Below are 14,844 nucleotides of genomic sequence, written 5' to 3' on the forward strand. Positions count from 1 at the left end.
GAATATATGCAGGTTATGCCTTATTTCAGGTGTATGTTCTGATTTTTCTACTGCTATCTCAGGTGTTGATTGTCAGTTGCAAATTCATGTCTTACTATTACAGAATTAGTAACTTTGTTTGTTTATTCTAAAGTTTCAGTTCTGTTGTACATATGTACACTTATCTGGGCTATGTATCATTAGTTAATTCCTGTCTATATCACAATTACTACTAAATAACATGTAAATTTATTGTCTGTGTGTGTATCATCTTAACTTACATAGAAACATACATTAAGATTACAATTAATTTGAAGATGAGAAGCTGATCTATTCTCATGATCAGTCTCCACAGGAATTAACTGAGATGGCAATGAGATATTATGATGAAGTTGCTCTCCCAAAGTTGGTATGCCTGAGTACAATTTTTTCATATTTAATTCATTATTTTCTGTTTTAGTATGCAATGATGGTTAATGAGTATTATTTGTACCTTGGCATGTATTCAGGTCTCAGATTTTGGGTCATTGGAGCTATCACCTGTTGATGGTCGTACTCTAACTGATTTCATGCATACAAGAGGTCTAAGAATACGCTCTCTTGGGCAAGTTGTGAGTCACCTTTAGCTTGAAGAGGCTGAATATATCTTTACTTTCACAAAGTATTTTTCCTAATTATATTAAATGCAATATTATGTACAATATCTGTCAGGTCAAGCTTTCAGAGAAGCTGTCTCATGTTCAGTCACTCTGTATTCATGAGATGATAGTAAGGGCTTTTAAGCATGTTGTACGAGCTGTGATTGCTTCTGTTTCTGATACTGGAGATTTATCTATATTGATGGCTGCAACACTTAACATGCTCCTTGGGCTTCCTGATTCTGATGTTTCACATTCTGCTATACGTGTGCACTTTCTAGTCTGGAGATGGCTTGAAGTATTTCTAAGAAAGCGATATAACTGGGAACTTACAATCTCAAACTATAATGATATAAGAAAATATGCTATTTTAAGAGGGCTATGTCACAAGGTAATGATCATTTTTCATTTCTGTAAATGATATTTAATTTTCCTTTCATCTTACATGTTCAATTTTCTTAGGTGGGAATTGAATTGGCACCCAGAGACTTTGATATGGATTCAAATTTCCCCTTTGACAAATCAGATATCATCAGCCTTGTACCTGTGCACAAGGTAAAGCTGCTAAGATGGTCTTATTTGAAATATGGTATCTACCATAATGTATCTTACATTCTTAGTGCTTTTGAATCTTTTGCAGCAAGTTGCATGCTCATCTGCAGATGCACGACAACTTCTAGAGTCTTCGAAAATGGCACTTGATAAGGGTAAACTTGAAGACGCAGTCAACTATGGAACAAAGGTAATTCGTCATAAGATACTACTGTACAGGTTAACTTCTTTGTAAAGACCTTTTTTCTCTTTCATTTGCTTTTGGTATGAAGGTGTAGTTGGATGCAGGCTCTGGCAAAATTAATTGCAGTCTGTGGTCCTTATAATCGGATGACTGCTGGAGCCTACAGTCTTTTAGCTGTTGTTCTCTACCATACTGGTGACCTTAATTAGGTAGCTTTCAGATATTTGTGTCACTGAAGGCCATGGTTCTTATGATATGGACTTATGGAGTATCTTACGATCTGTTATGTGCCATGGTTCTCTCTTTTCTGATATCTTAAAAGGAACCTTGTTAAATGGTCTATTTGAGTAAAATTGAGCAGATCAATTATGTTTTTACCAATCCAATGTCAAAAATACACCATTATGGACAATTTAAATTTGCCAAGTCCAACGATCTGAAATTTGGAGAATTGTAATGTAAAGTTTGTGTCATGGGTGATTATGTTCCGAGTGATTGAAACCGTTTTTTGTAATTCATATTTCATAATATTGACATGTAATTCTGTTGGAAATTTAGTTGGTAGCTAATTTATGCCTTGAATAAGTGCATGCAGGACCATTAGTGGGTCATGAGGTTGAAACAGATCAAAGAGCGATAAACCACAGTTCAATATTTTAATACAGCATTTGTGTTCCTGACTTGTGTCCTCTTTTAGTAGATCAATGTCTAATTCTAATTGGATTTATCTGTTTTTTAATGGCTTTTGCAAAGATCTGAATCGAGTTAAACCATGAAACAGTATTCTACCACTATGGTTTCTTACGCTAAGATGAATATTATAATATGCTATATGGTGTTTTTTACTATTTAAAATTTTATATATCACTTCAATTATTAGGGATGACTTTTAGGAACTTTCTGTTATAAATTTTGAACCTGTGCTCCTGTCTTTGGCTGGGATTATACTAAATTATTGCAACTTTTAGGCCACAACTTATCAGCAGAAGGCATTGGACATAAATGAGAGGGAGCTTGGATTGGATCATCCAGATACAATGAAGAGCTACGGCGACCTAGCTGTTTTTTACTACAGGCTTCAACATACTGAATTGGCTCTAAAGTAACTTCAATTCTTATTTGTTGTAGTATCAAATCTTAGATAGTGTTCTTTTGATTGGGAATTCTAATATCTTGAATTATTAGATATTCCATCTTTTGTTTTTATAATGACTTGAACATTGGTACTGTCTTATAAGATATTATTGCAGTATAATATATTAGGATTCGAGGAGATATAAACTTAGAATTAGTGCCTCTTCTAGATAGAAAAAAAGAAGAAGACTTCTGGCAGGTAACGGTCAAAAATTTTTAACTAGGTTATTTGCATGAAATGATCTTGATGAATTAATACATAAAAGTAGAAATTTTAGTCTTGAATTCTAGATTACCAAACTAAAAAGATGGTTTCACTTAAAACAACATTCTTAGCATAATACTTGTAAAGTTAAGGAGAAGCCTTTCTTCTACTATAAGCATTGAAAAGAAGTTTGTAAGTTATTCAGCATGAATGCAATGATTGAGATATTTGTACAATTTGTTCATTGTATATCATGCTTCCCAGCACATGTAAAAAATGTCTACATGTCAGAAGCTATTTAATAATGTAAATCTTCTAACTATGACAAAGAAAGCTTTATGATATTAATTAGTGAAGGATAGAGCTTTAAACATACAGAGTTTGTCATAGGAGTACCATGGCAACAAAGTATTTAGAAAAAATTGCATCTATATCTTTTCTTATGTTATTCTTTAAAAGCTTAAAGAGTGACAAATGGTTTATCAAACTTATCAGCATTGTAAAAATAAAAATTCAGGTTCCTCCAGTCCACTGTGACCATCTTATGAGAGAGAAAGAACACATCGGAATTTTGGTTGGAGAAAGAAGATAGCTCCATTAATATCACATGATTAGTTATAACATGGATTTATTAGCCAAATGGTGAAGAGGAAACTTAAAAATTTTAACACTTAGTCTTGTGGAAGGAGATTGAATAGGTTCTTGTCATAGGCTTGTCAAGAGACCAGACAAATTTCATAAAGTTTCTCCCATTTTTCTCAGTCTAGTCGGGGAATAAATTTTTATGGCCGTTGACAAAGGCCATTGTTCTATTTTAGTCTCATGTGTGACATGTCTTGAGTGTTTTCTCTGTTTGGTCATTGCTCATTTTTAGCTTGTGTTTTGAAGCACTGAGGTTTATATTCTTGATGTGTTATCATGAGGGTTGGTTGAAATGACCGGTTAAACAGAGAAATTTTTTTTTTACAGGCCAATGCAAAACTTAATATTAAAGCTTCCACGACACATATCTGTCTTATGGTTTTGGTTATGTCTACTCTATTATTATGCATATTAGCTAAAATATGCAAAGATGGCATTTTCTTCGTTTTTTTGCCACAAAGAATGCAGCTTAATTTGAGAACAATGGCTTTCTAGATTTAACTTTAATATTTACTTCGTACCTGAAAATTAATGTGTGCATAAAAAGTTGAAGAACAGAAACTAACAAAAATTAAGCTTCTTACTTTCCAGGTTAGTATTGTTATGTTTTGGTGTTTGTATTGGAAATAATAAGCCAGGACCATGCTTCCATTATATGTTATTTACCATCACCCTTAATTTTTCTCCTGTTACTTGTTAATCAGGTATGTGAAACGTGCGTTGTATCTTTTGCATCTTACTTGTGGACCATCTCATCCAAACACAGCTGCTACATATATTAATGTGGCTATGATGGAGGAAGGCCTGGGAAATATACATGTGGCACTTAGATATCTTCATAAAGCTTTGAAATGCAATCAGAAGTTGCTTGGTCCTGACCACATTCAGGTTTGTTTTTGTTCTCAAATTCTGTTTCTTCTTGTGTCTTTTTATTTCTGAAGTAGTCATAGCATTCTTTTAAGATAAGCAGCTGATGCTTATTGTAGTTCGGTGTTAGAAATCATAAATTATTACAATAATTGGTTAATGAAGTCCCACAGAAACATTATTAATTACTTTGAGATGATAAGGCATGTATTACAGAGTGACTTCTAGCTAGTTCACCCCTAATCTGCTCACCTAGTGACCTGGATAATTAGGTGATCTAGAACCCCTTATCTATTGACCTTCTGCTGTGTGGGAGAGGGCTTTGCCAAAGCAGGTATAAGTTAGCAGGTTCGACTTTCAGCAATCCATATAAATTAGGAGCATCATTGGCCTGTTATCAAGGGGTTCAGTTATATGCTTCATTAGACAATCTCTGGAACCCATTAGCCAAAGTTTGCCACACACATTATTATTCTGCCCTAACAAGAGTATACCATTCTCGGTCATGCAACCAAGATTTGTTATACATAAGAAAATGGGACAGCAATTCATTCCTTTTTAATTTGTTAGTTTGGGTTTGAACAAGTACATCAAGCAAAATCAGATGAGCTTAAAATCTATCATGTGGTAGAGTACAAAAGGTTTTGGGATCTATAAGAAAAGGATTGCTTTCATATCAAGGTCATCTGGGATGACCTAGTCAGCTTAATACCTAAGCGAACTCCTTCACTCTATTTTCTCTCTAACCTCCTCTTTCTACTCAACATGAGAAAACAATCATTTCCAAGTTCAAAATGGGCATTCCCTTTTGGATACTCTATTATATTTTGAAACACAGGTTACTTGACAAATAAAAAGTTCAATATCTCTAGATGCATTCCATATCCATACTCTAGTGGGACATCTAGTTTGGCTCCTTTGTGACCTCTGAAATGTACGAGCCATACCTTTCTACTTGTGGGGGTTAAGGCTGCGTACATTGTCCCTCCCGGATACTGAATTAATGTGCAAGTGTTAAGAGTGTTAGGCTGCCACTTTGTATACACCTCCAATATTTATTAGAGCTGACTATCTTCTAGATATGTCCAAGGGTACTTCTCGAACACTTTGTAAGTCACTAGTTTATATTTTATTATCGATTGGGAAGAGCTCATTATTTTATCATCTTTAATAGTTCAAGTAGATGGGGATCCACAAAGCATAGTCTATGGAATATAGATTTGATTTTGACTGTTACCTTTTACATTATTCTCTTTTCCTTACAAGTATATCAATATAAGATTTTGTTCTAAAAGGTGTTTTACAATGTACTGCACTAAGATGCTTGTCAACACTTTTTTTCTTCCCATCTTTGATTCAGAACTATATATTTTCTTAAAGCAAAAATATGAGATTTCATTGTATACATGATTTTGCTGCCACATACACTCTGTCTCACTCTTTCAAAATTTTACTTGTTCCCATATCTTCGTCTTGTTATTTTCATTTCATTGCAAAACCAACACCAATTGTTTCCAACTATGTAAGGGAAAAAATTGCATCTCTGTTTTCTTGTGTTCTTGTATGGAGATGGTACACACACAGACATGACGTAGATGGACATACATAGGAACACAAAAATAATGGACACTAGCTGCATGTGTATGTGGAATGAAGTGGTTTTTTTGTCTCAAAACAGTCTCTTTTTCAGAAAAAGAGCTTCTGATACTAACTTGCCTTTTCAAATTAGTCCTCTGATTGGCTCTCTTATGATAACATGAAAGTTAATTTTTGGCAGATAAAAAACCTATCAACTTTATAGTATAATGATAATATCTTTTCCAGGTTTGCCTGTGATAAACCAGATTTATAATTTCATTGAATGATCTCACACTAACTGTCTTTTAACTTTCAATGTCTGATGTAAGTAGTTCCATTATTATTTTTTTGCATTGGATGGTAGACCTTATTTTATTTTTATATGAAGAGTATTAGGTATATATATAATATATGTATCTAATTTTCTACATTACATTAGACCGCAGCAAGTTACCATGCGATAGCTATTGCACTATCCTTGATGGAAGCATATCCTTTGAGTGTTCAACATGAGCAAACAACATTACAAATACTTAGAGCAAAGCTTGGTCCAGATGACTTGCGTACTCAGGTGATTTATGCATATCTTTATATGGAGAGACATCAATAAAACTTTTTTTTTCTTAATTCTGCATCGATTTAGTTTCTTGACTCACAGAGTTGCCATTTGATTTCGCAGGATGCTGCTGCCTGGCTCGAGTACTTTGAGTCAAAGGCTATTGAGCAGCAAGAAGCTGCTCGAAATGGTACGCGGAAGCCTGATGCATCTATTGCCAGCAAAGGCCACCTGAGGTACAGCAATAATTGCAGTGATTAGGTTTAACATGCTTTAGGTCACAAATACTGTGAGCATGCTCACTCTGCACTTATTGCTGATATACGTGATCTATATAACGTCATCCTCGTGCACTAAAATTAATATTTTCATTGACTAGATGTGCCAACTGAATTTTCTACTTCCACTAAAATGATGAATATCCTATGCCTGATCTCCTTGATTTCATTGATTCCAACCAAGATGGTAGAGGAAGAGATGCTGAATCCCTGAAGAGGAAGAATCTGGGTTTAATGGTATGTTGATAAGCCTTTATCTTGTTTAAATACTTCTGAGAATCTAATTGTGTATTTATGTTTGGTCATGTTGGCTTACATGTTTAATATATCCGCTTGCTACCTGAATGATTTTTTAAGTGGTAGATCGAATAAATGTCAAAGACAACATTTATAGAGCCAATAATTTCATGCTAACTTTGGTGGTGAATTAGGTCTTAGGTAGTATATAGTTTAACAGAATAACCTAATTTATAGCAAATATCAAGTTAGTCACTTGAAATAATTCAACTTGTACTTAATTTTTGCATCTAAATTAGTGGTAAACTGAATAAATTTTGAACTTAACACTCATAGAGCCAATTGTTTCATGTAAATATTGGCAATAAATCAGGTCTAACATAATATAGTGAGCAAACTATGCTAATTTATAACAAGCAACTAACAAGTTACTCACTTAAAATTTTTCAAATTGTACTTAGTTTTTACAGCTCTTGCTGCCTGCTACCAATCACTTGATTATAGGCATGCATTTATTTTACCTTGTCTGCCCTGCTTCTGGTTCAAGAAGATACTGCCTTATTGCTATATAACCTGTCCAAGTATTTGAAAGAGAGTCCAACTGAACCTAGAAAACAGAAGTAGATCCTCACTCTTAATTGTTGTGCATGTGGATAATCAAAATACTCAAGCTTTATGTATCAGTACTAGAAAAATATTTTTTGAGAAACATGTCCTACATCCAGCTAGTCTTCAAAATCATGATGTTAAATGAGAATTCGCTGCAAAGGCCATACTGTTTTTGCATAACAGTGTCCTTTAGGTATTTTTTATTGGTTATGAACAATATTTTCATAGTTTCAGAATTCTTTTAGTGTTTGATACTTAATTGCAACACAAACCAACTTATATTAACTAGATGCTTGTGCACTCTTTAATTAAAATCAAAATGTATTCCAGATTATTTATAGTATTAAAAAATATATATTTTTGTGTTACTGGGCAGTTTTTCTCTCTGTACTAAGATGCTAATGTAGTTGCTGAAAGAAATTGATGATGAATCAGACACTTAACCTATAAATGGAGCCAATAAAAAGTATTGAACACCAACCCATTAACTTCTATGAATGGAGGGCGGTGTTCTAATACCAATAATAAACAACACCCAACACTTTCGACGAATACTACGATGCCAGTATTCTCAAGCTCATGAACAAATAGGCACCTGGAAGAACAGAGGGGCTCCACGAATTCACAAGAGCAGCGTTCGTTCCGCCGATAGAAAAGAGGCTTTGCTCTTCCTTTTTGGCCCGTCTACTGAGACAAAGAAGCGAAGGTCGCCATTGGAGATAAGAGAGACAGAGGAGGAGGCGATTAGAAACGGAAGCAATGGGAGGATAGCGAGAGGAGGAGAGAGGAGCAGCGAGTGGGCTATGATAAGGGACGAAGGGCTGAGATCTAACCATCACAAAGGCCGTTGGCAGCTTATGACCGCGTCCCCTGCCCCGAAACCAGTCATCGCTTTTTCAGTCTCGTATTCACGTATTCTCCCCACTCGTGTCTCTCATGCCTGACTATATCACCGCAGGCGTCATTGTCACCGCAGTGACGGGTCCCACGTTCTCGAGGCAGGCGGGTACGCGATCGGAAAACTCCTGCTCTGATCTGTATCGCCCCATGTCTACGTAGAAATACGTATTTCGAAAATTTCCCCGGACCCCATCGTGGCCCTTGGATCGATGATGGAGGGTGAGGATGCGCCCACCCAATACGGGTCGGACGACGGGGAACGGAGCAGTAGCTCCGGACCTGTTTGGTCCATTAATGGTTTTGGGTTGTGGGAGGAGCACCCTTTTTGGGCTGCTCCCGATGCTTGGGGGCTTAAGAGCTACAAGTCGGATCCGGGTCTGCTAAGACACCACACTATTGTTGGCCTGCGGCAGCTTGTTGTCACGAACGGTCGTCGCGCACCCGCAACAACTCCGTTCAACGAACCGTTCGTCGCTCACACCCGCATGTACAGCTGCTCGACAGCATGTTTCCTCATGGTTTTGGGTCATTTTGCTTGTAAATATGTAAGTTCGAACAAGCTGCAGCGTTGCAAAGCGACCGCTCACCGAACCGAGCAAAACAGCCCCAAAACGGCTCCGTTTTCGCGTGCCGCGGGAGGTGAGCGGAGTGCTGCCTCCGCTCACCAAAATGTCAGCCATCTCAGCACCCAGGAACCCCCCGGGTGGCACATGGCTGGATGGGGCTTCGGTTATATACCGGGCGTTGAACACTCTTTCGCAAGTTCGCACGTGACCTTTACGGGAACTTGGTTTTGCGCCCGGGACCAGGTGAGCGGCTGTTTGTGGGCTTGCAGCTGTTCGTTCATCCTTGAAAGCCTTGTTTTTCTTCCTCTCCCTCTTTTCTCTTGTGCACACAGGGTGTTCGTCGAATTGCTTGTAAAGCTTTCCTTTTCGCAAGACTTCGGGACTTGTCCGTTGCTCGTTCTTTCGATCTAACTTTCTTTCTCTTTTACAGGTCCTTCGGGACCTGCGAGAGGTTACAAAGTGGCTGATCCTTGTGGAGCAAGATCGTAAGGGCGAAGCGCGACTTAGGCAACGCAAGCTAAGTTCGCGTCTTTGCGACGAGGGTGACTCGCGACTTAGGCAACCCAAGCTAAGTTCGCGTCTTTGGCCGCAAGGGTGCATCACGCCTTAGGCAATTCCAGCTAAGGTCGTGACATTGTGGTAAATATTAGCTCAGGTGAAATGTAAATCCAAGGAACCAGCGGTTGGGTCGCGGCCTGACTCGACCCATTCCCCAAGAGCCCATGGTCGAGTCAGAGCCTGACTCAACCCATTGAGCGTAAGGGAACAATAATTCTTTAAATATGCACTATAATTTATTATTTCATTAATTCTACTTGTTCATGCAATTTATGTTCATAATTAAGATAGAGTCAATGGAGTTGCCCATCCGATGTGATTGGCACTACCGCCAAATTACGTTGGTGAATGAATTGGATTTGACGAACATGGGTGACTCACTCACGGAGCCTCTCACCCATAACTGTTGAGGAAATCTCTCTACTCTGTTGAGGGAAATCCTCTAACGAGGAAACTTCACCTATGGAGATGATCTGCGGAAGAGATGGTTGGTTCTGATAAGTAGATGAGATTTCCCTAACTGTTGAGGAAATCTCTCTACTCTGTTGAGGGAAATCCTCTAACCCGTTGAGGAAACTTCTCCTTCTAACCTGTATATAAAGACGGAGGATATGTCAATAACATTCAACTTCTCCTTCTAACCTGTATATAAAGACGGAGGAAATCTCATCTACTTATTAGAACCAACCATCTCTTCCGCAGATCATCTCCATCGGCACCGATCCCAGGTCAACTAAGCGTGGTTCGACCGTGGCGGTAACGTTAAGCGTAAATTGGGTTGGAAGAAAGGGCGTCAAGGACGTGATGTCTCGTTCCATATCACGCAGGTTGAGGCGTCAGCTCATTACTCTGCTCTCTCTGCAAGAATTACATGGCTTTGATTCCACTCTCCCTCCTCCTCGCTTGCTTCATCTTCTTTTTCTTCTTCTTCTTCTTCTTCTTCTTCTTCTTATTCTTCTTATTCTTCTTCTTCTTATTATTCTTCTTCTTCTTCTTCTTCTTTGATTCCACTCTCCCTCCTCCTCCTCGCTTGCTGCTGCTTCTTCTTCTTCTTCTTTGATTCCACTCTCCCTCCTCCTCCTCGCTTGCTGCTTCTTCTTCTTCTTTTCTTCCACTCTCCCTCCTCCTCCTCGCTTGCTTCTTCTTCTTCTTCTTGCTCTCATGACGGCACCGTGTTGAGGCATTCCCGACCACGACGATGCCATGCTTTTCCCAGTTTAATCTGTGGCGCGGAGCATTGGATCACATCGCCCGCTACTAATGAAATCGGTGTGATGTGGTAAGTAAACCTGAGGCGAGCATGCAGCAGCCACCGAGCGTCGTGCATCGACCCGTAGCCATTGGAATCCCATGGGCGCCTTCAATCTGCCGCTGCACTCGAATGCTTCGATGATAAGTATTTTAAGAGTCCTAAAATTAGATTTAAATTTATTTGATCCGTTCAAAATGTAATTATGAAAAACACCCTTTCATGAGTTTGGATATGTTTAAATAATACTATTTATTCGTCAACGTTTTGCAAGTGAGTCCACAAAGGATCGAGAAAGGAATTTGAATCTGGATTTGTGCTAATTCAAAAGAGATTTTTATTTTTTTTTTGTGCTGTGAAGAATCTGATTTATGGATGTAGGTAAGAATTGTGGAATCATATATTTTGCATCAGTTTTCTAATTTATTTTTTTATCATTAATTTTAAAAGTTTTCTCTTTCCATAATATATATGATATTTGTGATATATCTTCTTTAAATAAATACGACAATACCACATGTTAAATTAATTCTTATGAGTATTCAAATTCGTTCAAATCGAATCATCAAGTGTCAAATTAAATCAAAGAAAAAAATAATTCGGTTAAAAGGAAGGTACTTCAAACTAAAATCATTTGGAACCTAAGTAATCGATTACGTATGGATTAATCTACTGTCAAAATCATCAAGCCTCAAGAAGAGTAAAGGTAATAATACATCTTATTGATCCATACTTCTAAAAATGTTTAGATATTTTAACGATACAATTAAAAAGTTAAAATTATAAACTTAGAAAACTATTACTTTTTAAGTGAGCTTGATTCAAATCGATTAATCAAATAAACAAGATATCTTTTCAAATTAAAATTATTTATAATCTTTAAAACTAAATTACTGATGAACCGATTCAGATTAAATCGGTTCGAAACCAATTCGATTAGGTTTGATTTAATTTTTTGATTCGATTTGAATACCCCTATTAATATTACATTGCATTCTTGCATTACTTTCTTCTTCTAAAGAATTCTTCGACATAACTGTCATCCCATAACATGCAAGATATTGTCCCCATCTCATTTATGACTCTTCGCCTTGTAATACAACAATTCTGATCCGTGGGGACGAATACAACTCATGATCTTTGACCCATGCTGTCATTTCTTTTCTTTTTTTTTGTCTATCATACTATGACTATGATTGATTTTGTTCACGAGAAACATGTTTCTTATGTTAATGCACAGAGGGAGTAATATGTTATTAGATTTCGTGTTAATCGAAGTCTCACGTATTAGATTAATCTATTTCTATACTTGTGTTTTTATGGAGTGGATACAAGATCCTTCAAAGCATTATCGATCTTTACGCGTTCTCCATGAACTCAGCCCCAATAATATGTTGAGGCAAAGGAAGACGAGAGACGTGAACGGGATGCAATTACGAGGGACGACGATGATGATTCCTCGTGGAAAAGACACGCAATTAGATGGAGATTACGAAAAGAAATGGCATTCCACTTGCAAAAACTGTACATGATTTCTTTATTAATCTCCACAAGTTAAGCTAAGGTGGATGACTTTCTTGGGATTGGACTCCATCCCAATTCCCAATTAACAGCTTGTAACATATCAACCAATTATCAAAGGAATTAATGATTTATTATTGGTAATTTAAGTTGAATGGTTGGAGTCATTAGGTTGAATGATGAACGTTCACTACATTATGACCAATCGATGAACGTTGATGCATGGAGCCCACTGCAGTCGGTGATACCACGTTCTGTTCTTCGTCGTCAAGCTTCGGTCTTCCTCTATATATATATATATATACACACACACACACTTGCCCTTCTTCTTTTACGCCTTCCATCAAGGAAACTTGACAGAGATGGAATGAAGTTATCGATCCCAAATATAACATAACACCACACTGCACTTAATAATGATATTACATGGCCTGCATGTCCCCTTGCCGAAAGCAAAACGAGAGAAACCAAGACATAGTTACGTACAGGAGAAAGAGAAGCAAATTGACGAAGAGACAAGAGAAAGAATAATAAATCATGGAAACACTGGGTGCGCGGTGGTGGCGAGGTGGCGGTGGAATGATCGGTTCGGGAGGCTGGTGGTTTATATCAAGCCTTGGCGGGTTCAGCCGCTGGCTCGGTCGGCTTCTCCGTCTCCGGGGAGGGGTCCGAGGGAGCCGGGTCGGCCGGAGCAGGTGCCTCTTCCACCTCAGCCTCAGCCTCTTCCTTCTTGATCTCCTCCGCGGTTTCCGGTGTAATATCCTTGCTGGTGCTCTCGACGGCCGGTTCGGCGGGAGCAGGCGGCTCCTCTGCCGGGAGTAAGGTGGACACCTGCTCGAAGAGGAAGATCACGGGACCGGAGACGAGGCCGGGGCCGTACTTGACGGCAGCCTCGCTCACCGGCTTCGAGCCAGGGAACTCTGCGCAAGCATCTAATCTCATCACAAGCCCTTCCGCTATCACCTCAAAACAACTATAACGTCTGTGACAGAGAAAGCATTACCGATCTTCACTAGTTCCTCGATGAACTTGATCACAACAGTTGATTTCTTCTTCAGTCCTGACCCCGTCGGTTTCTTCACCAGAGTCTGTCGTCGTCCAAAGCAAGTATTTGCAGAAGGCTGTAAGTATTTGATACAGAGTTTGTAAATAACATGAGGATGAGGTCAAGATCGATAAACCTTGATTTCAACGGCAGAAGCTTCGTAGATCTCCACAACTTTGGGCTGCAGGTCAGTCTTCTTCTCTTCGAACTCCTTGCTGATGTCCTCCTGAACCAAACAAAGGATCCAGTAGAGATCAGATCAAGTAGAAGGGAGAAGAAGAAGAAGAAGAAGAAGAAGAAGAAGAAGAGAAGCAAAACCCCATGCACCTTCGATTCGTCGAAGGACTTGCATGCCTCGGCGGCGGCAGCCTTCTTGCCGTTCCTGTCAAACACCTTCTTGATCGTCGGAAGGACTTTAGACTTCCAGTAATTCACCATCTCTGCTCTCTTCCTCTTGCTCTCCTGTTAGCTCAAATCGCAAACACCTGTGTCTCCAAAAGAAGAAGCAAACATCACCACACGACTAAACTATATGCGACCAAATGATCGGTAAAGAAAGGAGGAGAAGACGTACTATGAAACTTGCGTCTTCCTCTCCACTCCGCTCCTCTGCCTTTCTTCTATGCCTACGATCACCAATGTATAGTATGCACGAAAACAAAGAGGAGAGCGGAGCCATGTGCTTGCCAGGGAAATATACAAGGACAACGCACCAAATCACCCTTGCACTATTATGAAATTACGGTGTAACCCTTCCTAAAGCTCAGGTAAAAAACGACCGCGTATATGTAATGCGGAGGGTATTTTCGTCCTAAAAGTAAGGATGGCCGGCTCAGCAGAAGGTTACAGTGGGGAGGTGACAGCTGGAGGTCGCAGTCGCCTATTGTCCTCGTGTGCCACCGCCGTCCGCCGAGCCCCGTGGGAAACGGAAAGAGGCGACGCGAAACGGGAATCGGATCGAGGGGTGGCAGAAACCGGGGTTTGTCGCTTTGGGCCGCGGGGCCCGTTGGGGAGCGGGTGTGGGTGGGCCCGGGAGCCGTATTGGTGTCTCCTAAGGACCACGTGGCTTCGCTGGCTTCGGGGCACACAGATCGGCCCTCCGTCATCTTTATCCCACTTAAAATAATATTTAAATACTCTTTTTTTTTCAAATCCCTTTTGGGGTGTCATTTTTTTGGGTTTTTTTGTGTGTTCCTCGAAAATATTATTTATTTTAATTATCAACAAAACCTTTAGGACCCCCTTATCAACAAAAATTATATATATATATATATAGATTAAATTGGAAGAAATTTCTTTGAGATATTCTAAGATTCTGATTATGGTTTTTTTAAGTATTATATTTTTTAATGGTTTCCCATGGAGGTTTTAATTAGAAAGAACTTCCACCTAACTATGGTGGCGAATAATTATTAGATTTCCATAAAGAACTCTAATTATCATGGATTAAAAAAATATTTTAATTTTATGTATTAGGCTTTTCAGATAATAATATATCTCCACTTATACATTATACATTGCAAGAATCCGAGGAAGAAGCCCTTGT

At 38.6% G+C, this 14,844-nt stretch overlaps 3 protein-coding genes across 4 annotated transcripts in view; 1 reads left to right on the forward strand and 2 right to left on the reverse strand.

Annotated features, from left to right (window-relative positions):
• LOC135624876 (protein REDUCED CHLOROPLAST COVERAGE 1-like) overlaps positions 1-8,443 on the reverse strand; it is a 97,494-nt gene extending 89,051 nt beyond the window's left edge. The window contains exon 1 of the mRNA XM_065128920.1: positions 8,055-8,443. The gene's annotated coding sequence lies outside the window, so the exon portion shown is untranslated. The remainder of the gene's footprint in view (positions 1-8,054) is intronic.
• On the forward strand, positions 1,266-12,267 carry LOC135624879 (protein REDUCED CHLOROPLAST COVERAGE 1-like). Of its 2 annotated transcripts, XR_010491818.1 has the most exons (7): positions 1,266-1,359; positions 2,322-2,455; positions 4,039-4,222; positions 6,219-6,350; positions 6,459-6,571; positions 6,715-6,850; positions 12,114-12,267. XR_010491818.1 is itself a non-coding variant. In XM_065128923.1 (6 exons), the coding sequence occupies exons 1-6, from the start codon at positions 1,309-1,311 to the stop codon at positions 6,725-6,727; spliced, it is 627 nt and encodes a 208-aa protein (XP_064984995.1). In that variant the 5' UTR covers positions 1,266-1,308; the 3' UTR covers positions 6,728-7,008. The 2 variants fall into 2 exon arrangements, 1 of the variants encoding a protein (XP_064984995.1); XM_065128923.1 differs by lacking the exon at positions 12,114-12,267 and having other exon boundaries at positions 6,715-7,008.
• Positions 12,268-12,642: 375 nt separating this feature from the next.
• LOC135624883 (plasma membrane-associated cation-binding protein 1-like) lies at positions 12,643-14,043 on the reverse strand. The gene is made up of 5 exons (XM_065128927.1): positions 13,873-14,043; positions 13,626-13,783; positions 13,435-13,524; positions 13,257-13,341; positions 12,643-13,173 (listed from the first exon to the last, which is right to left on the reverse strand). Exons 2-5 carry the CDS (start codon positions 13,734-13,736, stop codon positions 12,863-12,865), a joined length of 597 nt encoding a protein of 198 aa, XP_064984999.1. The 5' UTR covers positions 13,737-13,783; positions 13,873-14,043; the 3' UTR covers positions 12,643-12,862.
• Between the last annotated feature and the right edge of the window lie 801 nt (positions 14,044-14,844).

This window comes from Musa acuminata, chromosome BXJ2-10 (genome assembly GCF_036884655.1).
Source record: "Musa acuminata AAA Group cultivar baxijiao chromosome BXJ2-10, Cavendish_Baxijiao_AAA, whole genome shotgun sequence".
In the NCBI taxonomy this organism is placed as follows: domain Eukaryota; kingdom Viridiplantae; phylum Streptophyta; class Magnoliopsida; order Zingiberales; family Musaceae; genus Musa; species Musa acuminata.

Coding starts and splice junctions, on each gene's coding strand:
- LOC135624879 (XM_065128923.1), top strand. CDS start 1,309: ATGGCACTTGATAAGGGTAAACTTGAAGACGCAGTCAACTATGGAACA. Junction 1,360..2,321: donor CAGTCAACTATGGAACAAAG/GTAATTCGTCAT, acceptor TGCAACTTTTAG/GCCACAACTTATCAGCAGAA. Junction 2,456..4,038: donor CATACTGAATTGGCTCTAAA/GTAACTTCAATT, acceptor CTTGTTAATCAG/GTATGTGAAACGTGCGTTGT.
- LOC135624883 (XM_065128927.1), bottom strand. CDS start 13,736: ATGGTGAATTACTGGAAGTCTAAAGTCCTTCCGACGATCAAGAAGGTG. Junction 13,342..13,434: donor CTTCTGCCGTTGAAATCAAG/GTTTATCGATCT, acceptor GGACGACGACAG/ACTCTGGTGAAGAAACCGAC. Junction 13,174..13,256: donor CGAGGAACTAGTGAAGATCG/GTAATGCTTTCT, acceptor ATGCTTGCGCAG/AGTTCCCTGGCTCGAAGCCG.